General features: G+C 35.2%; 2 protein-coding genes across 2 annotated transcripts; one reads left to right on the top strand and one right to left on the bottom strand.

Annotated features, from left to right (window-relative positions):
- Positions 1–1,587: 1,587 nt before the first annotated feature.
- On the bottom strand, positions 1,588–6,345 carry LOC136818573 (protein adenylyltransferase Fic-like). The gene is given in 3 exon segments (XM_067074900.1): positions 1,588–1,899; positions 1,901–2,790; positions 5,883–6,345. Coding segments are annotated over 3 exon segments (1,476 nt in total). The 5' UTR covers positions 6,175–6,345; the 3' UTR covers positions 1,588–1,605.
- A 10,425-nt stretch (positions 6,346–16,770) lies between these two features.
- On the top strand, positions 16,771–22,639 carry LOC136818571 (rab GDP dissociation inhibitor beta-like). The gene is made up of 3 exons (XM_067074899.1): positions 16,771–17,874; positions 18,221–18,420; positions 22,229–22,639. Exons 1-3 carry the CDS (start codon positions 16,881–16,883, stop codon positions 22,364–22,366), a joined length of 1,332 nt encoding a protein of 443 aa, XP_066931000.1. The 5' UTR covers positions 16,771–16,880; the 3' UTR covers positions 22,367–22,639.
- The last annotated feature ends 2,542 nt before the right edge of the window (positions 22,640–25,181 follow it).

Below are 25,181 nucleotides of genomic sequence, written 5' to 3'. Positions count from 1 at the left end.
ATGAAAAGTCATAATATATTGTCCCCCTGCCAATATCATGATATAATATTAGAAAGCTAATAAATCTAATGCAGAATTGACAAAAGGTTAGATAAAATAAAATTTCAAATATACTATAAAAAATTTACACCGATTAAATAAATAAAAGTCTTTTTATTAACCTAATTCTCTAATTATTGCTGTGATGATAATTAACACTCTAGTGTGAAATTTTATTTTATTTTTGCTCAAAGTCACTTACACCTTTTAAGAGAACTTATTCTCGCTGGTTCAGTGTTAGGATAAGAATCTTATTTCAACAAATTTAAGATGCAGCAATACAATAAATTGTCAAACTTATTAAGCTGTTATGGTTTTTTCTACCCAATATCATTTACATCCAATCAGCCACTGTAAAAAGTGACGTAATGTCAAAAGAAGTCCTAGGGGTAGCCTTCAATTATATAATTTTCTACCAGATATGGATACTTCATTCTTTTACATATGACTTTAAATCCACTTAAGGCGAGGCCAATTTAATTTGTTGTTTTACGGGCCAAGCTATCCAAAAAAGAGGGTCGGTCAGTCGGCGAAAGAATCAAAATAAATGTAGAATTTCACCAATAAAATCTCCTAAAAAGGCAGCAAAAACTACTTCCTCTTGACAAAAATGCGAAATAGAAAATAAAAATACACAAAAAGGTCGAATTCATGGATAAATTGAAAAATTGAACATAAAATTCTCAAAACCTTGAAAAACTACCACAATTTTGAAAATTCGGCAGTCTGTAAAGCAATGAAACTTCAAGTTCAAACTTCAAATTCAAAGTCAGAGGGGGGCCCTAGGAAAAAACTCCATCTTAAGAAAATTGTAAACCGAACAAAGAGCGGTTCATAGAGGCCCATGTGCTCGCACAGTGGCCTGTGAACTTGTATAGCAATATTATTTATAATTAGGCGAGGCCAATTTAATTTGTTGTTTTACGGGCCAAGCTGCCCAAAAAAGAGGGTCGGTCGGTCGGTGAAAAAATAAAAATAAAAGTAGAATTTCACTTTCAAATCTCCTAAAAATGCAGCAAAAACTACTACATCTTAAACAAATTGCGAAATAGAAAATAAAAAGACACAAAAAATTCGAATTCATGGATAAAATGAAAGATTGAACATAAAATTCTTATAACATTGGAAGAACTACCACAATTTTAAAAATTTGGCAGCAAAGAAAACGAAAATGTACTACCAAAATCAATTTTATTTTTATTTCGATTTTTGGAATTTCATAGTCGGTCGGGCCCTAAAACAACTACAGTGGAACCTCTAACTAGCGGCGGACACCATCGGGGAAAGGGGTTAGTGTCCGCTAATTAGAAGTGTCCGCCTTTTAGAAACTTTTGATCTCCGAGCTCCAATTTTGAAATTAGGCCATCCCAGGGTGTCGAAAATACAAAATTGGGGTCTAAAGTACTTATCTGCAGACACTAGGCCATAGAAGAGCTCGACTGACTGGCAAGAGGTTAAATCGAGGTGGTGGGTACGGACCACTTGAAGTACCAGTGATTTATGATTTGTTCGGCCCACCTAAATTCGTTGAATGGGTCAAGGGAAAACTTAAAAAAGTAGTCAAAACTATTCCTCATAATTTTCACTTTTCATAATTTCTTCACATCGTCCTTTCAATTCAAGGTCCTCTGGATCTGTCAATGATGAAGCTTGGTGGAATGGATTAAAACATTCTTCTTTATAGTCTATAATATCAGTCCGTTTCTTTGCCGAATCTGATGGATCTTGCATTTGTAATTTACCAACAGTTACTGAAGATAAGTATTCATCTAAAGTTTCCTCAGTACATGTGGCCACGAATCTTATGAATGGTCTCACATCCCCAATATTAGCTGTCTGCAAATGTTGATAATATTTTAAAACGGTCTTCCTTACGAATAATAACAGGCGGGTAACCAGCCCGCATTAAAAACAAATTCATTAATAATCGTGAAGTTCTACCATTGCCATCAGTAAATGGATGTATATATACCAATTTATAATGCGCCAAAGCTGCTAGTTCTATAGGATGCAAATGTTCAACATCTGTCGACAATAACCAGCGCTGGAAAGCTTCCATATATTGGTGCACATCAACTGGACTAGGTGGGATATGTTCTCCAACGTAAACTTGAGAATCTCGAAAGAGCCCGGCATCTAACGGTTGCGCATAACCTAATACTCTCTTATGAATTTGTAGCATATGTTGAATAGTAACAGGTCCAATTTCGTTCAGCAACGTGATATTAATATATTGTAACGCAGCATCCATCCCTAAGACTTCATTATGCTCTAAGACGCTTTTTCCTCCGACTGCCATTTTGGTTTCTAAAATTGATCGAGTCATGGATAGAGTCATTGTATTACCTTCAATACCATTTGAATGATAAATATGTTTGTAGTATGATTCCAGCTTTGCTCTTTTTAACGCTGAATTTCCTTCAGGTATTTTCATTAGAGCTTCACGTTTCTGTTCGATACGTCTCAACATTTTCAAATCTAATTCTTTCACTCTTGGTAAGCATCGACGTCTATTAGCAGTAGCTTTTAAATGCCCTGGCTGTATCACCAATGCTAAAGCATAATGGTGCTCAGCTGTGATAACATCTTTCGATTCAATTCCTTCACCGTAAAAATTCAATACATCAGGATGTTTTGGGTTCAGAGCTTTACACTGTTTCAAAAGTTTTAATGCTTTTTCAGTTTTGCCTTGGTTTTTGTACATGATTGCCTTGTTTAGAATGGATTGTACTTCATTATTTAGAATCCAATCTGTTAAAAAATGAAATTAAATTTATTTAAAAAATAATAGAGAAATAGGATCATTGGATTTATTTTTATGCTGGCACACTAGGTGGAAAAACTTAATAACAACAGAGATTTCACTGGTGTCGCTACCGTAAGTTGGTCCAATGTCGATATCCCTCTTCCAATTTCGTCACTCTTCTTTAAAAATAGGAATGATAGGAAGGTCGGAATCGCTGATTGAAACTAATTTTCTTTCTTTTCCAATCATGAGGAGTCCATCAATTATTCCGACCAATTTAATTAAGGTAATTCTTTTAATCATAAATTGTCATAGGAAATAAGTCACACTATAGCAAAGGTCTAACACTCGTTAACCCTTTAGGAACCTAAAGGGCTACTTAGACTCCACAATATATTGACGAACAATATTTGACAATATCCTTTTCGGACCGTAATGTACGAAGTAAATAGCAGGTAATCTATTATAAAAAGAAAGTTTTTTTCTATAAACAATCCTCCTATATTGTTAGAATATTGCAACTTTTCAATATATTGCCGGCACTCAGCAATATATCATCAATATATTGTCTGACAATATATTGTGTAGTGTATGTAGCCCTAAACCTAAGTTGTCTACTGCAATCATCATTTCTTTGATTATATTCATTATACTTACAATCTGCATAAAAGTTGCTATAGGAGAACGGCAAAAGATGAGTGGTAACTGCGAAACTTAAATCTGTCAATTAAAGTCTATCTCAAATTAGCTGGCAGTGTTTTTTCAAACTTCAATAACTCTTGATACAGTCAGGCAGTTGGTACCAGACATCATGACGGTTCATATTTGATTTTTGGAATTTGCAGTTAGAACCTTGTAGGCTGTAAGGGGTGGTGTACTATAAATTTAACTCAATCAAATGGTGCTGTAGCCCCCCCCCACTTTTTTGCAAAACAAAAAGAGTGAGAGGGTGAGAAAAAAGACTTGGCTACGTTCAACAATGAAGCCAAAACGGTTTAGCAATCTTTCTTTGCTCCATATCCATATAAAAATCTAAGTTGGTAGAGAGTTTGTGTCGACTCGAGAGCATTGCTTTAATTACTTTGGACAATTTTAATTTTTATTACTGTATACTTACTGTTAAAGCATACTCTCAATTAGGCTTCTGCTCATCCTCTAGCGAAAAAAGTTTCTTATAGAGGCTGCTTAATACTCGGTAAATCCTCTTTCCCACAAAATGCCACTTCTCGCCGAAATTCGGCGAGAGGGCTATTTTTGCTGGCGAGTGCTTATGATGATTAGTTTGCAAAGGTACTCTACCTGTTACGAAGTAGCATAGCTTTCGCTGTTCAAATTCAAGATGGCCGTCGAAGTGGGAAGTGGTTTTCGTCAAGCTCGAGTACTCGTTTTTGATTTTGGGTAGTTTGTTTAAGGCGAAAGAAGTTTTGTTAATACAATTACAAGTTTTAGAGTATAAGATATGTGTACCAAGAAAAAAAATACCGTCTAGAACATTTGTTATCAAGCTTATAATGTGGAATTTTGATTTGTTTTGGTGGACATTTTGTTCGTTTTGAACGAATGTAGAAAAGATACAATAACAGGTCTTGACAGGTATGTGGTTATTTTAGAAGCTTATGATAGGGAAAGATTGTTGTTGTAAGTATCTAATAGTAATATTATTTTGTGGCTTTATCTCTTTCCAGAGAGCCTTCTTCCCTTTTACTTTGTCTACTTAAAGTTGTTTGAAAAGTGCAGCAGCAGATTTTGTTATTCTTTGTTTTGTTAGACTTTGACAGGGACGGGAAGAATGTTGGAAACAGTTTCATTGATAAAACCCAAATCTCTGGTCTCATTTAACTAACCTGAAGAGGTTCTTTAGAAACAAATAATTATAGTGAAATTTTCTTTCAAAGTTTTTGAGAAATTCAAATTCGTTGACTCTAATATCAAAACATTCGAAAATAGAAAAACAATCGAAAATAGAAAAAAATCATTCGAAAATAAAAGAAACATTCGAAAAGGCGTGCCTGTGGCAAAATGGAATCCGTCTGACACTGGAATGTCTTCACTTTGATTTCTTTTGTTTATCTTTTAACTCGCATTCGAGTTCCAATAAAACTTAATAACTCGCCAAATAGCACGAGTCGGCCACCATAAGAGCCACCGTAGCGGGAAACCAATCCATACACTATTAAGTTATGAATTTTGAACATATAAAAGTCCGCTTTATTTACTTAAAGGTTTCATTTTGTTATCGACCGCCGGAGGCGGTTTTTTTCATAGTGGTACGCTAATCTCGTTTTGCCTGGGCTCATTACTTTGTCTACCATTTACTTTCGGTTTTTTTAACTAGATTACCCAGGTGTTTCTCTTTTTCTTCCCTGAATGTCTTTTATTCGTAATTGAATAATCGAGACGTGAAAAATGACTATATTGTAATCTGTTTTCAATGAATAATCTAAAATGTACTGGAGATGACATGTAGGCGTTAACAATGTGCGCGCGCTCTTTCGCGAGCGTGCGTGATGCGTGAAGGAAGGCGGTCGTTTCAGTGTGTTTAGATCCACACTGTGACCTAGTTATTATATAGTAGTATTTTCTTTGGTGATTATCAGTATAAAAACGCCTAACTTTTTTGATTTTTTCATTCCAATAACTTCACAAAAATTAAATTTAGACCACATCTAGGCCAATGTAGAGTACCATAATTTCAACATTTTTCCCGCCCATCGGCCCCAACCATGGTGAGCCCTCCTTAGTCACTACATCTATTGGCCCCCTCACTTTTAAAACCGATTCGCCGGCCCTGTAGTGTATTAACATGTTTCAAATAGTGATTACCTTGAGTGCCGGTTACTCAAGACAACTAAACAGGGCAGAATAGGGTGTGGTGTCAACCTGCCAATAGTCAAATGCACTTAGTACTGGGGGAGGCGGGGGGTAAAAAGACAAACAGGAGTGGAATATTGTTATTTCACTCCGGATTATCTTTTTAACGAGCACAATACCTCTGATTCAAACTCTCTCAAAAATTATTGAGGTTTGAAAAAACACTGCCAGCTAATTTGAAATAGACTTTAGTTCCGGCTAATTGATACAAAATATATTGACATACCTGTTTCAGTAGCTACTTCTTTTGTCGGTAATACAGCCACACTAAACGATTTCTTTTTCTGTTCAACCAATGTTAATAAAGCTATTGAAGTACCAACAGATGTTGAATTTGGCATGTAGTAATTCTGTAACCATACCAAAGCATCAAATAAATATTTCTGATCCCATTTTTGAATGATAACCGAACAAAATATACCAATAAACATGAAAACTATTTGAGATGCATAAGAAGCCATTTTGTATCCTTTTCTATCAGTCCAAATGATAGAGCTACATGACTTTTTTATGTTCATTTACAGTACTAAAAGAAAGAATTCAAATCTAAGTTTATCAGTGAATGAATTTCCCTGAAACAGAATTCTTAGGCTCCATAAATTATTTGAATTTCTCCAAATCATGCAAACTGAAACAAAACCTTTCAAAATGATGCAATAAAAAGATACCAATAGCATCTAAACTATGTTTTGAATTATATACCAAAAGCAATTATACAGAGCTACCATTATTTTTATGTACAAGAAGATGTCGAAAAATGTCATTAACAATAACAACAGAAACAGTATTAAAAAAATGAAATAAAAAATAAAAAGATATGTTTTGAATTATTGCACTTCAGAAAACAAAATAAATCTGTGAGCAAGAATAGGGACATGTTTTTAAATTTTGTGTATTTGACATTTTTGAAAATGAAACAGCTCTTTTCTGGCTAGTGTTCATTATGTTTTTATTACCGTAATTTGGTCTAATGTTGACATCCTCCACCTAATACCCATAGCATCTAGTGACATGAAAATCAGAATATAATTCTTCAATGGAAATCAAAACTATATAAAGTGCACTCACTCACAAACGTCAATTTTTCAGATGTAACAAAATTAATACTGTCATCCTTTGACAATCACATAAAAGATTTTCTATCAAGAACCTTGTAAACATTCAAACAACTTCCAACAAAAAGATCTGCCGCAACTGTGCTACTATTTAAAAAAAATCAAAAATCATGAGTCAGGGTTCAAGGATTGAGGCCAAGTTGAAAAAAAAACCCTGCAAAAAGCCTGGGAACTTATACACGGGTGGAAATTTTTTAATCTGTTAATCATTTTCTCAAGCAAAGGATACGCAAAGTGATTACCTTATTACACAAATATTACTAGGAAAGTATTCAATGGCCTTGAATTTAACACACAAAAAATTAACACAAATTGTATTTGCTTTTTCAAGGACACCACACCACGTCTATGACTGGTAATATTCGTGTAATAAGGTATAGCTTTTTATTTTCATTTCTAGAACTTCTAAAATAAAGAAAAATAGAAAAGTTGTATTTTTCACTGCTTTATTCACATACTGTACTGAATTTGTGGCGTTTTTTCTGCAAACTTCAAAAATCTGATTTTTGTTGCACTTTCCAGAAGCAGTACTTTAGGCTTAGGTGCTTATATGCAGCATTGGACACAAAGTCCAAATATGTGTTTTCCTTAGATTTTTTATGAAGAGTTAGAGCTATATATTGATGTCCTGGCCAAGTTTGTGCGCAAAATTTTTGGATTTTTCTCTTAATCAAACTTTGTTGTCTAATTGAACTTAATTGAACTTCTTTTTAAAAGAGACCTTAATAGATCAATTAGTTTGGATATAATAACGATAGCGCTCGCTGTGCTAATCATGTGAAAACTAGCTGCGCACACGCATATTTTTTTAAAATGAGCTGACTCATGGAAGTGAAACCTCACGTTTTTTACTTTATTCGATATTTCGACCAGTGATGCTTTCAAATATAATGTGACAAATTCAATTTCATTAATCAGTCAGGGATATCCCTCAATTGCGGTATACTGCAATTGCGGTATAAACGTTACTTTTGCAATTTTCATATACTGCAATTGCAGATTATTCAAAAAACAGAATTCGAGATTCAAGGAGAAAACAGGCAATTTTCGTACATAATTGACCATATCTGTTTAACGCACTGGCAAAGAAATTTTTCATGTAGATCAGATTCCTTTAATAAAGACAAACTCTCTTCTCGTATGATTTTTTACAGTCGATTTTTGTTTATCTTTGTCAACCAGCACTATACCTGGTGACCCACGAAAAAGTTCAGACGTTTCCCGACGTCTTGAGGCCGAACAAATGTCCTAAAGTGCTCTGAGTTTTGATATTTAGAAAGTAGATATCCTAACTTAAAATCTGAGCCATCACTTTTTAAATTTGACCAATTTGTTCTCTACTTATGAGCTTTTAAAGTCAAAATTTACTTTTCGAAAAGTGTAAAAAACACGTAAAAAAGAGGTACTACAGTCGTTTTACTGTATTCAGAAAACGGAGAAAAACCAGAACTAGGCAGTTAGTCACACTAGGAAATCAAAATGACAAAATGACCGATTGTGAACGTGCAGTAACCAGAATATCAACCAACCAAATTTTGTCATTCAATTCCCGAGGCAGCGCTTCGATTTTTTAAGGCCTTGTTTATACGCTAAAGTAAAATAAATTCCGCACATGTAAATGGGTCAGTGTTTGAGGGCCGGCAAAATTTCCGGGAAGTAGCCTATCCGGCGGTGCGCGGATCCAGGTGGGTTCCGTCTCCCCCGTAGATCTTTTTCTTGGGAAGTTGATCTTCAAATTAGTTTTCAAGGTTGGCTTGGCTCAAATTTTTTCATCCATAGCTCAAATTTTAGGCTATTTCTCATAGTTTTTGAAAATGTTAATTTCATTAAAAAGCACCGGGTTATTTTTTCATAAATCCCTTTAGAAGTTTTGCGGCGTATCTTATAACTTGCGAGTCAAGTAAACGATAAAGCGCTTTCGCAGCATTAATCTTTGATACGCATTTTGGCGGGACGCTAGTGTGACTAACTGAAAGGGGGAAATCCGGAGTATAAATTGCTGCGTGGGAGTAGTTTGGATAAAACTAAGCTTAGCGAACGTTAGTAAGCGTAAAGCGAGCGAAGCGAGCAGCGTGAATTAGTCGACTAGTTTAATAGTCTAGTTGAACCCGACTGGGGATGCAGCACATCAAAGGCCGACTATCATTATTTCCTCTCCGATGGGAAATTGGCCCGCTCCTATCCTTTAGAGCTGTAGCGTTGGCGGCCGCCAATTCGCCATCAGAATATCAGATAAGGAAATTCTCACCCAATGGAAATTTGGAAAGTCCTTATTATCCGCTAAAGTACCCAAAAAATCTGCTTTTGTCGCTACTACCAATATATTTTTAGAATCGATTGTTTGATTGGATCGATAAGATTGATAAGTAATCTATATCCTATGGGATCGATATAATTTTACAACCAAGCCTTCATCGATCCGTTCCAATTATCGATCCTATCAGGGCCGACCGCCTGGACCCAAAGCAGCAAAATTTCCAGCTCCACCGCTCGGCAGCTCTATTTTACCATTTTGTTTTGATTTGACTTTGTATTTTAATGACCAGTCAGGTCATTTCATTTAAGGGATATGCAAGTTTCCCTCCACCAATGCAAGTTACCTGACTTCACGGTATGTCTGCTGCACATCCTGAAAAAAAGTTCACTTGACTTTTATTCTATTCCAGGGGATGTCAATCGAGCATTCGATTGCCAATCGAACCAATCGAATTAATCAAATTTGCTCGAATCCAATCGAATGATTGATTTTCGATTAGCCAAATTGATCGAACGCCAAACGAATTCTAATCGAAACCGAAAAACATGTGAAATTTGATTGGTTTCGATTGAGTTTGACAAGCTTCGATTAACATTCAATCAACTTCGATTAACGTTCGATCAACTATGATTAACGTTCAATCAACTTCGATTAACGTTCGATCAACTTCGATTTTACTTTAAAAAGTTTAAATTTTGCGGGGCTAAATTTGGAAGATTTTTTGTAACACAACAATTTTAGATCGAATTAATCGAATGCCAATCGAACGGCACTCTTCGTCTAGAGAAGTGCGAAGTTCATTTTTTGGTATTGGTTGTATCAATTGGATCAATATCAAAGATAATCAAATAATCTTGTTGAATCTTGTTCTCGCTATCAAAGACTGATGACCACAAGCTTTTACACACCAGGTTAGCCCTGGACTATTGAGGTATAAAATTATTTCATTACTTCCCTATCAAGCCAACGTTTCAGTCATTATCATATATCCAAAGGGTCCTGTGGCTGGTCACCCAGGCATTTTGCTAAATCCTGAGGAGCAGCTGCGCATGACAGGAATTTGGGTTCCCATGTGCAGCTGATCAGGTATCTATTATCCTGTTGTCTTCCTTTACGATCCACTTGAAACCTATCTTTAATACATTCAAGCGTCTCAAGTTAAGTTTTCTCAATCTCTGATTTGTACATCATCATGTCACTGAATCAACGTTCGGGCGCTTTGCCAAGTAGTGATGTTTCAGAAAATGTGATTGAAACCTGGAAGAGAGCTCTTGCTGGTCTTGTGGAAAATGCTCCTACTGACGTTATCAAAAATTGCTTACGGATGTACAACCCTGAACTTCCAACCAAAGACAACATCAAAGCACTTAAATCATGTCGCAAATCTCCAATCATTGAAACCCTTGACTATCTCACAACCTCTTCATCATCATTGCCATCTAACAACCTTAACAAGGATGATGCAATCCACCTATTATGTTTGAAGATCAAAAATTTTTTCCCAGATGTATGCCAGATTTGTCAAGAATCATATTCATGCAAACTCAATGACAAACCACTCATTAGCTGTGGTGCGTGTGGTCAGGAAGTGCACCGACCATGCTATCTTAAACTTCTGATGAGCATGAATCTTTTGAATGAACATGAGAAATTATGTAATCTCATCTTTAAAATCCCTGGATTTTGTTATCTATGCCCGGCATGTCAAGACGAAAACATAAATTTTACTCACAAAAATGAAACAGATGAAGTAAAACAAGCTCAAATAACAAATTCACCTACGCAGATCACTGAAGCTGTTGAAGCCACTGAATCTTTCTTAAATGGAACCCAACCCACTCCAAGAAGGACACTCCCTCACATTCCAATCACCCCAGATATTATTATCGACAGACCCTCGAATAAGATAGTTGATGGAATATACCTGGGTAGGACTAATTTCCTAAAATCTAAATTTCAACGCGAATTACAAAACGACGCAACCTTATCTTCAGATAATACTACAACCTTATCTTCGGATAATACTACAACCAAAGAAAAAGTCTCTGATGAAACTCCAGTTTGTAACTTTTACAAGAAAGGAAAATGTAAATATGGCATCACAGGCAAAGATTGCCGATTCAAGCATCCAAAAATCTGTACCAAGTTACTGAGACATGGTAATAAATCCCCAAAAGGCTGTAATGCTGGCACAAAATGCAACATGTTTCATCCACGTATGTGTTCTTCATCGATCAGAAAAGGTGAATGTTTTAACACAAATTGCACTTTTACTCATGTCAAGGGGACTAAAAGGGACCCAGTACTAAAAAACCATACAAACACACAACAATCATTGGATTTTCTGAAAATCTTAGACAATTTTCGGACAGAAATGATATCAATGATCACTACCAATCTGAATGTACGAAATATTCAGCAACCATCTCAAACTGTACATCAGAAATACCCACACCAATTTCACCCCCGTCTTCAGGACTATCCACTCAACCAAAGCAATTTTTACCACAACAAACAAGAGATACCACATCAATGAATACTTTTTCTTTTATGAATATTCAGGGTTTATGTCCCCAGACCACTCAATCATCAGTTCCTCTACTAGAATCAATTCTTCATTCTGAGAACCACATTTTTATGGGCCTAACCGAGACATGGCTATCATCTTCGCACAAGAAAGCAGAGCTTGAAATTGAGGGATACGAGCTTTTTCGCAAGGATAGAAATCGCATCAAATCCAAATATGGAAGACATAGCGGAGGTGTCGCATTTTATCTTCGAAGCGACGTATCTCCAATGTTTGAGCCAATACTTGAATTTTCAAATGGTGTCAATGAAGCTCTACTACTTCATTCAAAAAACCTTAACCTTATTCTTGGTGTCATTTATAGACAGCCAACAAATATTCTGCACAAATCAGCGGCTCCGGAATTCTTGGACCTTATTTCAGCAATGCAGGACATCATCGAATCAATCGAAGGAAATACCCCCGATATTTATCTATGTGGTGATTTCAATATACCCCACACCATAAAAAATGACTCTTACATACCATCAATTAGTTGCAACAAACAACTTCTAGATGTTTTAAACAATTTTACTTCAATTTTAAACTTGAACCAGATGATCCATAAGCCTACTCATTCTAATGGCAATATATTAGACTTCTTACTGACTAATAACTCTGATTCAATCTTCAACTACCTATGCACACCAACTGCTCTCTCAGATCACTTCATCATTGATGTTACAAGCCATCTGAACTTTTCTATGACTGAAAACAACTATAGTAATAACAATAATAAAAATTTAATCAGTGCTTTTGATAGTTTTAACTTCTATTATGATCAAATTAATTGGGCTATCATCAATGAAAACTTCAAAGACACTGACTGGCACAATATTTTGAACCCACTTGATTCAGACCCTGACGCCCAATATGATGCTTTTATCAAACAATGCATATTCATTATATCTTCAAATAATGTACCTCCAAAAATATTTTCATCCAAGAAGAAACGCAAGCCAAGAGACAGGCGGATTTTAATGCGAAAAAGAAAGAAACTGAGAAAAAGATTTCAAAATCTTAAAACTACAGAAAAACTTGTTGAAATTGAAGTGCTACTTCAAAAATCCTTTGCTCAAGAGAGGAAACAGAAAGAAGCTGAAGCAACCTCTAAAATCAAATCCAATCCAAAATTCTTCTACTCGTACGCTAATCGCTTCTCGAAATCTAAACCAAAAGTTGGACCCTTAATCGATCCAGACACTAACAAATTGACTAATGATCCCCTTTTGATGGCCAATATCCTACAAAACCAATACAAGTCTGTCTTCACCCAACCTCTTCAAAACTACGACCTTCATCCGCTTGAGTCACAAATACCAACACTTGAAGATATCAATCTGACTATCGAGGAATTTGTCAAAGAAATCGGTACACTGTCACCAACTTCAGCACCTGGACCTGATGGTTTTCCAGCTATTCTTCTTCTGAAAACTAAAGATAACATTGCTCTACCACTTTCAATCATCTGGAGAAACATACTTAACAAAGGAATCACTCCAAAACTTTTAAAAACTGGACATATATCCCCAGTTTACAAGAAAGGGAATCAGGGACTTGCTGAAAACTATAGACCCGTTGCCCTCACATCCCACGTTTCAAAGGTCTTTGAAAAGATTGTACGAGCCAAGATACAGAATCATCTAGAAGAAAACAATCTGTATAACAATAATCAACATGGCTTTAGGAAAGGCCGCTCATGTCTTAGTCAATTGCTTCAACACACCGAAAGACTGATCCATTACCTAGAGAATGGAAACAACATTGACGTTATCTATTTAGACTTCAGTAAAGCTTTTGATAGAGTAGACCATACCATTTTGTTACACAAGCTTCAGAAAAATGGCATAAACGGTAAACTCCTTGAATGGATCAGATCCTTTTTGACTCATCGAACACAGAGAGTTTCAGTAAACTCAACCTTGTCCTCAGAAACAGATGTTATTTCAGGTGTGCCGCAAGGATCTGTGCTGGGACCGCTATTGTTCCTGATCATGATTCAAGATATCGATAACAACATCCTTCATTCTATTTTGGCATCGTTTGCTGACGACACTCGTTTGATGAAAGAAATATCCAAACTGGAGGATGTTTATCATCTACAAAATGATCTAGACACTGTCTACAAGTGGACAGAAGACAACAACATGCAGCTGAATGGTCTTAAATTTGAGCACCTTGCCTATGGGAAAAACGACGCTCTGAAGCAAAGTTCTCGCTATTTTACCGACACAGCAACGTTGATCGAAAATAAAGACGAAGTTAAAGACCTTGGAGTCACCCTAGACACTCAGTTGACTTATGAGAAACATATCCAAGAACAAATCAAAAAAGTGAAAAATATAAGTGCATGGATATACCGCACATTTAAATCAAGGGAAATTGAAACCATGTTAACTTTATGGAAAGCACTAGCCATCCCTCATTTGGACTACTGCTCTCAACTCTGGTCTCCCTGGAAGCGTGGTCTTGTCCAGCAACTGGAAGAAGTTCAAAAATCATTTTTACATGGAATTCCATCCCTCAGACATCTCAATTATTGGGAAAAACTCAAATCATTAAAACTGTATAGCCTTGAAAGACGGAGAGAGCGGTATCAAATAATTTATACCTGGAACGTCATTGAAGGCAACGTCCCGAATTTTGATTATGACGAAAGTAAAGGAGGCATTTCCTGCCATATAAATCAGAGATTGGGGAGAATTTGCAATCTAAAAGCTGTCAATATCAAACACAAAAATATCTGGAGGGGAAGTCTTTCCCAAGAAGGCCCTCGATTATTCAACACCCTTCCCAGACCAATAAGAGATTTGACAAACTGCCCCAAAGAAGTATTCAAAAAACACTTAGACACCTTCCTCACAACTGTTCCGGACGAACCTCTGCTTGCCCACTATTTTAACCTTAGGCAAGCTGACTCCAACAGTCTCAAGGAAATGTCGAAGCATCGGACTCAACGAGTTGGATGAGCTGTTCAAGCAAAAGCCAAAAAGAGGTACAAAGAGGTAGGTACATAAATCGAATTAATCGAATGCCAATCGAACATAAATCGAATTAATCGAATGCCAATCGAACATAAATCGAATTGATCGAACATTAATTGAACTAATCAAATCAATCGAAAAGTATATGCAATCGAAGCTAATCGAAACTAATCGAACGTCAATCGAACACCAATCAAATTGTAATCGAATCCAATCAAAAAAAAGATGTGAAATTCGATTGGCGTTCGATCAAATCGGCTAATTGAAAATCAATCATTCGATTGGCTTCGATTAAAGTTCGATAGACCTTTTTTCAAAGAGGACGTCCTGTTGAATGATTATGTAGTCCAGTCATAAAAACAATGATAGAGCCATGCATAATTCAGTTAGGAGTAATACCTTAAACAAGGCGTATACCTTGTTCAAGTAAGAATTCCAAATTTCTATTGTTTGATACTTCCTATTTAGGAAGTAGTGGGAATATTTCTCAAACTAGGGAAAAGGGCACTCTCTCGTCTATACCATTGGAAAGAGCACGAAAAATTGAATTCCCATGGTGATTTTTAGAAAATTCCACAGCCGGAATTGATCACAATCTTCAATTTTAAAGCAACCTTATAAAGTCCAATCTACATCGGCTTTTTTAAAGGGTGTAGAAAGAGCTTTACACAAAAAATACAAAACAATTCAAAATGGTACCCTACAGTCAGGAGTAATACCTTAATCAAGGTATATGTCTGTACCTTGTTTAAGGTATACACCTTGTTTAAGGTATTATTAACTTTCTCTCCTTTGCTTTGTGTCTTCGTCCCCTGAATTTATGGCACCAAACCTAAAACAAAGATAAAAATGATTCCGTCTGTAGATTTTGATAATTTTTCCACTACTTGGTCAATCAAAGACTCCTCTTTCGTATGTACTAAAATTCAACATGCCCTTTTTCCTATAACACATTTAAAATCGACGTTTTTCTCAAGAAATCTTAAAAAATACCTTGAACAAGGTACCCCTACCTTAAACAAGGTATATACATTTACCTTGTTTAAGGTACATCCTAAACAAGGTATACACCTTGTTTAAGGCCGATGAAATTTATATATGAGTTTACCGTCGGCCGCCCGCATCTCTAAAAAGCACCCGCATGAAAATTTCATTATTTTCAAAATTCATAAATTTTTCATTATTTCCATATTTCTTTACAACTACAACCTCTATCTTTGTTAAAATCGTCTCTACGCATGTTTACACGGGTATACAAAGAAGATTTATAACAGAAAATGCTGCCGCCCTCAATCCTACAACTGCAGTGGGCGTCCCGCCCATATATCTGCCAAACCGCCCTGACCGCCATTTTAGTTTTTTGCAAAATCTAGCGCCACTGTAGCAATCGATCTTTACTTTTCGTTCGCAAAAGATGCGAAGGGTTGAAGCGAAGCAAAATTTTTTATTTTGAGAGAGCATGATTGACAGAAATGGTGGATATATCTATTTTTGGGTAAGTTCACGACGGTAAACTCATATGTAAATTTCATCGGCCTAAGGTATTACTCCTGACTGTAATTACTGTATCATGCATATTGTAATAATTATGCATGGTTTTATGATTGTTTTTCTGCTGGACTACATAATTATTCAACAGGGTGGCCTCTTTGAAAAAAGGTCTATTGATTCGGTAATCGAATTTTTCGATTGACATCCCCTGGTCTATTGATTGTATTGTAAAAACCGTCCATTAAACTCGATTGACTGATCAATTTTTACATATTACACTCGGTTTGCCTGAATTCAAAAATACAAACCTTATCATTAGATGACAGTGATTTTCTCCTTTGCTTTTTCAAGTTAGTTTGTGGTTCCATTTTATGTGAGTGGTGGTGGGGGCAGGAGTGCTTGTGGTTCTTGGGTTTCCTGGTTCTTGCTCCACAAGCGTTGGTTTTGTTTTTTTGTTTTCGTCGTGTTACAAATGTGCAGATTCAGCAAAATAGAATAGAGAAGAATAGAATCTACAGACCCGAAGGAGCTGGATATTCAGGAGAATATTTGTGAGAGATATTTGGTCTGTAAAACTGTTTAGCTAGACTTGTCACAATTCGAAAACAAAGATGGCGCAACTCACACTTTGAGTATCGTGGTCAAACGCTAAAAGAAGAACATCCCGACAAACTATTGTATTTTAACTTAGAGAGTGAGGTAAAAGTTCTATTTAAGGTAGTTCCCGAACAGGTCGATATATCGAAAGTACACCACTTTTTCACTTCACTTCACTTGCACAAATTAGAAGATCAAAGATTGTTGCATCAAAATGAATGAAGAATACGATTGTATTATCCTTGGCACTGGCCTCACAGAATGTATCCTCAGTGGTATCATATCAAAAAGTGGTAAGAAAGTTCTTCACATGGATAGAAACAACTATTATGGTGCAGAAAGTGCTTCTATGACTCCACTAGCTGATTTGTACAAACTTTTCAAAGAGGAAATAGGGTCAGATGATAAATATGGAAGAGGTAGAGATTGGAATGTTGACCTCATCCCCAAATTTATCATGGCTAATGGTGAATTGACCAAGCTTTTGATTCATACTGATGTCACGCGATACCTCGAATTCAAGCAAATTGAGGGAAGTTATGTTTTCAAGAAAGGCAATAATGTTTACAAAGTCCCTGCTGATGACAAAGAAGCTCTTGCATCAAGCTTGATGGGCATTTTTGAGAAAAGAAGATTCAGAAATTTCCTTATTTGGGCAATGAATCTGAAATTTGATGACCCTAAAACCTTCCAAAATCTTGACCCTGAGAAGTCAACCATGAGAGATGTTTTCAAGAAATTTGGGCTTGATCAAAACACAGCTGATTTCACTGGTCATGCTATCTGCTTGTTCTTAAAGGATGATTATCTGGACAAACCCTACAAAGATGCTATCACTAAACTAAAACTTTATTATGACTCTCTTTCCAGTTATGGGAAATCTCCATATCTCTACCCATTATATGGATTAGGAGAATTACCCCAAGGTTTTGCAAGGCTTAGTGCCGTCTATGGTGGTACTTACATGTTGGATAAACCAGTTGAAGAAATTGTCATGGAGGATGGTAAGGTTGTTGGTGTCAAATCTGGTGGTGAAACAGCCAAAACCAAAATGGTCATTGCTGACCCATCTTATTTCCCTGATCGTGTCAAGAAAGTCTCTCAAGTTGTTCGTGCAATTTGCCTCTTGAAACATCCAATTCAAAAAGCTGGAAACTCACCCTCATTCCAACTCATCATCCCTGCTAACCAAGCTGGTCGTAAATCAGGTAAATTTAAAGATTAGATTTATAACAAAATCTAAAGATAACTTTTTCAATTTGAATAGCACAAAAATATATATTGAGGGTGAATGAAAAATTTTAAAAGTTACATTTTCTAAATTATTTGCGAGTAGGTAGATGTTATGTTGTTTGAGGGGCGTCACTCTCGTTGTGGGAGTCTTTGCCCATTGTGGATTTAAGATTGGATAGAAAGTTAAGAATATGATAAGATTTATTGATTTTGTTTGTGGTATGTGGTATAAGATTTAGCTTTTTGTCAATAGAAAGACCTGAAAACTTTATTTCATTTGCAAGTCATCATCACTTTATTCCATTGAATTTTTATCCTCAGATATCTATGTTGGTGTATTATCTAATCAAAACCAAGTAGCTTCAAAGGATTATTACCTTGGATTTGTCAGTACTACTGTTGAAACCAGCAATCCTGAAGCTGAATTGAAAGTAGGATTAGATCTTTTGGAGCCGATTGAGAAGAAGTTTGTTTCTGTAAAAGATGTCTTTGCCCCAACTGATGATGGAAAAGATTCCCAAGTAAGTAAATCAAGCTTGCTTATTTATGAACATAAGTTAACAAGCTATTATAAGTATGGCTATACAATTTATGTTGGAAATACAATAGACCAGGACCAAATCTTTTAAAACCAGAAAATACACAGACAAATCACGACCTTACTTCAACAAGGTTCCAACTCTGCAAATTGCGGTTTTTAGTAAAATGCATAAATTTGAAAATTCAGTGACTTTAAACAAGACCTTGGCTTTGAAGCTTGGGTTTCCACTTAGCTTTTTTCTGTTACAGAAATATAATTTTAGCATGAATAAATCTTTAAAGCTGTGAAAAACATAAATATTAAATTTTCGATAGAACATTGTTGCCTCGAAGACTCAGAAATGCGCAAAGTCAACAAGGTTCCATCTAACTAAACTACTTCATTTTTATATGTTTAAAAGAATAAATAGCCTGCAAAAACAATTAAAAATGACAAAAAAGACACAAACTAGCTTTTCCAGTTGGAATTTTTACAAATTTCATTTTCATATCAAAGAAATCTTCAATTTAATGATAGAACCTTGTTGACCTTAAAATTATTGGAAAAGACATTATCGTGGATCGCGTTAAGGATTTTTGCTTGAAGATTTCCGATAGAACTTTATTGTAATGTGCCAAAGACCAAATTAACTGATAGAACTTAGTGGAATATGTTATTTTGAGCCATGGAATTAAGATATTTGAAAGTTTAAAGCCTTAACAATTAGATTTTGGCGTAATAAACTTTATGAACCAAAAAGAATTTTCAAAATATTCATGATAGAACCTTGTTGAAGTAAGATCGCGAAATTAAAGTCATTTAAAAAAATCTTTCTTAGGAGATATTGTAACTTGGTCGAATGTTGACATCCCTTATGTAGAGATCCCTTCTTAGAGATTGGATTAAAAGGAAGGTCGGAATAACTGATTGAGAAACAGTGTTTTCCTCACTGACTGTCTATTAGCAGTTAGTTAAAGTACTTCAATTTACAAAGCGTCTTTACGTCACACAGAACAAAAGAAAATAGCAAAAGAACAAATGAATTACCCATAGCTACCATTTCGCAACCATGGGGAATCATGATTTTACGGAAATGGGAATCCTCATATTAAATAAAGCATCTTCTGAAAATTTTATTCTTCACCACAAATGCAAAAATAAAAAACGAAGAAACTTTCGTTTTATAATTGTTTTTTCAATCTGCCATGAAGTGTTATAAAATTCCTTAATGAATGACACTTTCTCCTACTAAGAGATTTAAAAAATGACGTATAAATGAGAAACTGAAAATTGATTACAAAACCTACGTCACAACCACGGAGTGCTGACTTTTAGTTTTAATGACTTTTTCTCACTTGCTTGGTTTCCGTAATAAAAAGAAAGTCGTTATTATGAACTTTGATTATGCTTTAAATGGAGGTATTTTCATAGACTGATTAGCGATCAGTGACTCGACAATATATTATTCTCAGTTTTAAAGGAGGGTTTCAGAATAAGTCCTGTGGAAGAATGAGACAGACCTTTTGAATAACTAATTACTCCAGCGGAAATTTTTTTAATGATAATTTTCATATGTGAATTTCCAAGGGATTTAAAGTACCTGAAAATCAGACCGGTCTTGGTCCGGTATTACAAGCGGTCTAGCAGCTGTCAAATTTTTGTTTTAGAGCGGCCTCCAGACCTTCTAGAAATGTGATCTAAATCATTAGACCCGTCCGGGCCGTTTGTTAGACCGGTCCAGGATGCTAGTTTTAGGGATTTTTAGGAATGATTACATAAAAAAATTCTTGTAAAAGGATGTCGACCGGACGATCAGGCCGGTCTGGGACCAGACGCTTCGCAGCGGCAGCTAAATTAACTAGACTTGTAGCAGCCTTTAAGTAAATTTTTACTGGTCATTTACCGGCCCTTAAAAGACCGTCTAAAGACCGGTCCCATTTTCAGGCACTTTAAATCGCTTGGGGGTCACATATAATTGATTTGTCTTTTACAACACATCTGTTACCTAGGTACAATATAATCTCCTTTAGACTTGCTGGAGTAATTTGTTATTATAATAACACTTATATTATTATTATAATAACACATTCTCATAACTGTTGGATCAGGGATGTCGACATTACACCACCTTAGGGTAGACAAACTGAGATGATTAGAGAGACAGTAATTTCCTTTGAAAAATGCATGCATTATTAATTTTCCTTTTGAAGAAATACTCGGATTAGAATTTTCCTTGAAAAATGTTAATTTGAATCTTCCTCGGAAAATATGAGGTTAGCAACTTTCCTTGGGAAATACGCGGTTAGCAACTTTCCTTGGGTAATACGTGGATAGAAATTTTCTTTGGGAAATATGTAGTCAGTAACTTTCCTGGGGGAAATACGTGGTTAGCAGCTTTCCTTGGGAATAATGTAGTCAGTAACTTTTCTTGGGAAATATGTGGATAGCAACCTTCCTTGGAAAATACGTGGAAAGTAACTTTCCTTGGGAAATACGTAGTCAGTAACTTTCCTTGAGAAATATACGGTTAGCAACTTTCCTTGGGAAATACCAGGTCAACAACACTCCCTGAGAAATACTTGATTAGCAACTTTCCTTGGGAAATATGTAGATATCAAATTTCCTTGGGAAATACGCGGTTAGCAACTTTCCTTTGGAAATACGGGGATAGCAAATTTCCTTGGGAAATATGGGGATAGCAACTTTCCTTGGGAAATACGTAGATAGCAAATTTCCTTGGGAAATACGTAGATAGCAAATTTCCTTGGGAAATACGTAGATAGTAATGTCCATGGGAAATACGTAGATAGCAAATTTCCTTGGGAAATACGTAGATAGCAACTTTCCTTGGGAAATACGTAGATAGCAAATTGCCTTGGGAAATACGTAGATAGCAACTTTCCTTGGGAAATACGTAGATAGCAAATTGCCTTGGGAAATACGTAGATAGCAACTTTCCTTGGGAAATACGGGGATAGCAATTTTCTTTGGGAAATACGTGGATAGCAACCTTCCTTGGGAAATACGTGGTTTGTAACTTTCCTTGGAAAATACTAATAGATTAATAGTACACTTATACAATGGTTTTCCTTGGAAAATACACAGATAATATTCATAGTTTATTTAAAAATTGTGATTGATTTTCCTTGTAAATACAAAGAAAATGTCTTTGGGGAATACATTTTCAAATTGTATTTATGATTTAAAACCATGTTAATTTGTTAACTTTCGGCAAAAATTGGCATATAAGTGTCATTCACGAGTTATTCATAAAATCAAACCAAAGAGAAATTCTTCAAGACATTAATTAACTCCAGAAGACTTTATAAAATCTGGACACAAGGCTAAATCGCACAAAAGTAATTTCCCTCAAAAAATATGCAATTTTTGAAAGATGCGGATAGAGATTGTAATTTTCCTTAACGCAAACAGTTATTTCCTTGAAAAATGGAATGTGAAATGTGAACAGTAATTTTTGACATTCTGGCAGATAGTAATTTTAATGGGCAATGCTCGCATAGTATCAGTCAGGGCAGTGAAAGTTGCCAAAATTAGCAAATTTATAAGAAAGGGTGTGGGAAGACAAAATTTTGATACTTTTTGGGAGGGATTCTACAAAAGGGACCAAATAATTTTTTAGAATGGAATTTTGTAACTCAGCAATTACTTTTATCACGGTTGGGGGGTTGAACCAGGAGGACACTACTTTTCCTAGGGCAGAAGTATTTGTTTTTTTAGGATTATGATAAAGAATAGCCTTGCTATTATATTTTGAAATTTAAAAGAATATCAATTATTCCACCTTATAGATTTTCATTTCGCGATCGTATGACGCGACCAGTCACTTTGAAACAACTTGTGAAGATATCAAAGACATCTACAAACGTATCAATAATGAGGAATTCGATTTCGAAAAAGTCAAAGGCAGCTTGGGAGAAGAACAATAAATTACTGGAAAAGGGACATTCTCCAAATGAAATAAATTTGTACAATCTTCACTGCCTGAAGACCTTGGGATCATACTTTGATTTTTGTTTGGCTGTTGGATGAGCGAACAACTCTTTGAAAAGAGAATTTAGAAATGTATTACGTAGGGGTCGTTTTGTTTTATTAAATTTAAAATGACACTTTTTTTGTTTGGCATTTACTTTTTTAATTTTGACAAGGTAAATTTAATTTAATTTTTTTATTAAAAGAAACATGATAACCTATCAATTCAATATGCACCATCAGGATCCAATTACAAGTTAAGACAAGAATTACAAGTTAAGACAAGACAAGACCTTACTCTTGATCTTTTAAGGACTTAAAAAGTATTGGACCAAAAATTACTGCAGTTATCATATAGTTGGAGTTGATTGCCTTTTAACGAGCCAAATACATCAAAAGGTAACGCAAAATAATTCTTTTTGATTACATTTTTTTCATTTTGATAAAAATCAAGAATTTAACAATTTATTATTTTATTTTTAATTATATTTTTTGAGCATTGAATATATTAGGATTCATATATGCTTCATTGAAGATACGTTTATCTTACAAAAATTCGAGTGATTTCGTTATGGTTTTCTTATAAGAACATCCAAAATTTTCGAAGCCTTCGGATGTTCTTAACTTTTTTAGTTTTAAGCCTGAAAATGTGCTCAACATGTTCTTATTTTCACTATTTTCTGAGCATTTTTGCCGATTTTCCTAATATTTTTCTTAATATTTTGGCCATCAAAGCTTTATCTTATTTTTAATAAACCCCTTAACTTAAAAATATTATATAATGATATTATATTGGCAGGGGGGATACGACTTGTCATCCTCCTTTATAAACGTTCCCGTTATTATATGGTGTTGTTCGTTTATTCTTTATTAGCTCAGCCTCACACTAAGTTTTTCTTATGGTATCAAGCTAAATACCTTGAAAATTTCTGGCCTTTATTTGAAGTTTTCATTCAAATTACTTAAAATGAAACCACTTAAAGTTTTCTTTTCAACTAGATATTATTCTCAATCATAATCTACTTTCCATCACAAATTTTTATGAGCCAAGCTTCAAAACGTACCAAATACCAGATACATGAACGAAACACCAAAATTTACCGAATGCCAACTATATGGGAAAAATAAAACTTTAAGAGGTTAGGTTCAAAAGTATATACGTCGAAGTTGACTTAAAATCTTTTATTTTAGAGGTTTAATAAATATGATTGAAAATGAATAAAATAGAAGAATACAGATCGTTAGTATCACCAATACCACAAGATATTTTTGAAAGTATTGCAGTGTATGTTGGATAAAACTAATATAAAGAAAGACGTCAACCACAAAGTACAGTAAGTTTACTTTATACATTATACATTTTAAAATTACCTTTTAGCCTATCTCTATATACTTTTAAAGATATCATTTGTGATGGTAAAGAAAGGAGGTGCACTTCTTAAATGCTGATAAAGCAGAAATAGCAATCGAATTTCTCAAATATGTGCTCGCGTTGCGGGAAGGATAAATGCTGTAGAAAAAAAACGGTGGGAGATACGTTGGATAATATCCTTTAAGTAAACAAGTGCTTATCTTTCAAATATTGATTAAAATTCGTTTCATGTTTTGCGGGGGCTTAACCCTCCAACTTACACACTGCAGCAGAAAGTTTTACTTTTACGCTTTATCTGGATGAATGTTATTTAGGCTTCTTATTCTTATTATTGCAGTGATTTCAATATTGCTCAACTGTCACTGCGCAAAAAGTCTAATAAACGTGCAGTACCATTGACTTCTAAAGCCCGAACGGCTAGAGGCGAGACTCCTGGATGGAAAATGAAACCACTTAATTTCCTATCCAGAACGTCCGCGCGTGGGTTTTACACAAACGTCGGATTGAAAGTAAAGTCTATCACTAGATTTCAAAAAATGCAGTCCTCGAAAACAAAGAAACCACTAGATACAATCCGTCGTCATGATTGCGGTGCGTTCTGGATGGGAAATAAATGGCTTAACTTTTTCTTGCCTGAGAAAGGTTAGAAATTCCACTCTAGCCCTTCGGGCTTTAAACTCAATGGGCAGTACTTGGTTACCGTTTTTCCTTTTTCCCGTTTATCGATTACTCGGTAAACAGTTGAGAATAAACGGTAACATTTTCTTAATGTTTTCCAGACAATTTTTATGAATTTTGCGCAGTGGTACGGAGTCTTACAATCAAGGAAGGGAAAGCTACTTGTTTCAGTTAAACGCCCTTCCTAATGGGGTGGCATTTATTTGAGGGGGCGTTTAATGAACATTTTTCCGTCAAGGAGAGGCGTTTATTTGAAGGGGTTATTTTTATTGTAATACGGTATTCAATTTTGTAGACCTTGAAAATAAATCTTTAAAGATAGGGTGAAATTTCTTCAAAGTCAGGACTTATAAGACACCGCTTATAATGGTTTCATAGCCTAATCTTTCCATTTTTACAATGTATTCGTGTATTTGAGCTATCCTAAATCTAGTTTTAACTAGAAAAAATGATATCAGTCCTAACTATAATAAAACCCCATAAATAACATAATCACTATCATACTAAATGAAAAAACTAATTTAAAGAATGCCAGGCAGTCTCAAATGGAAGAAGTCTTATAATTTGACCACTATTGCTTTATGCTACCAAATTTCTGCTTATAATTTTGGAATGATTGGCTCTTCAAGACAAAGTCTTTCAAGTTGAGTGGGATCCTCCACATTTTTCAATAATCTACCCCTTGACACCAGAACAAGCATCAACCCCCTGGACACTACACC

The sequence above is a fragment of the Clytia hemisphaerica genome, unplaced genomic scaffold, assembly GCF_902728285.1.
Source record: "Clytia hemisphaerica strain Z4C2 unplaced genomic scaffold, Clytia hemisphaerica genome assembly, whole genome shotgun sequence".
In the NCBI taxonomy this organism is placed as follows: Eukaryota; Metazoa; Cnidaria; class Hydrozoa; order Leptothecata; family Clytiidae; genus Clytia; species Clytia hemisphaerica.
This window is presented reverse-complemented; position numbering and strand designations above follow the sequence as displayed.

Excerpts from the sequence above, each read along its gene's own strand:
- LOC136818571 (XM_067074899.1), top strand. The coding sequence starts at position 16,881 with ATGAATGAAGAATACGATTGTATTATCCTTGGCACTGGCCTCACAGAA. Across the intron at positions 17,875-18,220 it reads CCAAGCTGGTCGTAAATCAG|ATATCTATGTTGGTGTATTA; the intron begins GTAAATTTAAAG and ends TTTTATCCTCAG. Across the intron at positions 18,421-22,228 it reads ATGATGGAAAAGATTCCCAA|ATTTTCATTTCGCGATCGTA; the intron begins GTAAGTAAATCA and ends TCCACCTTATAG.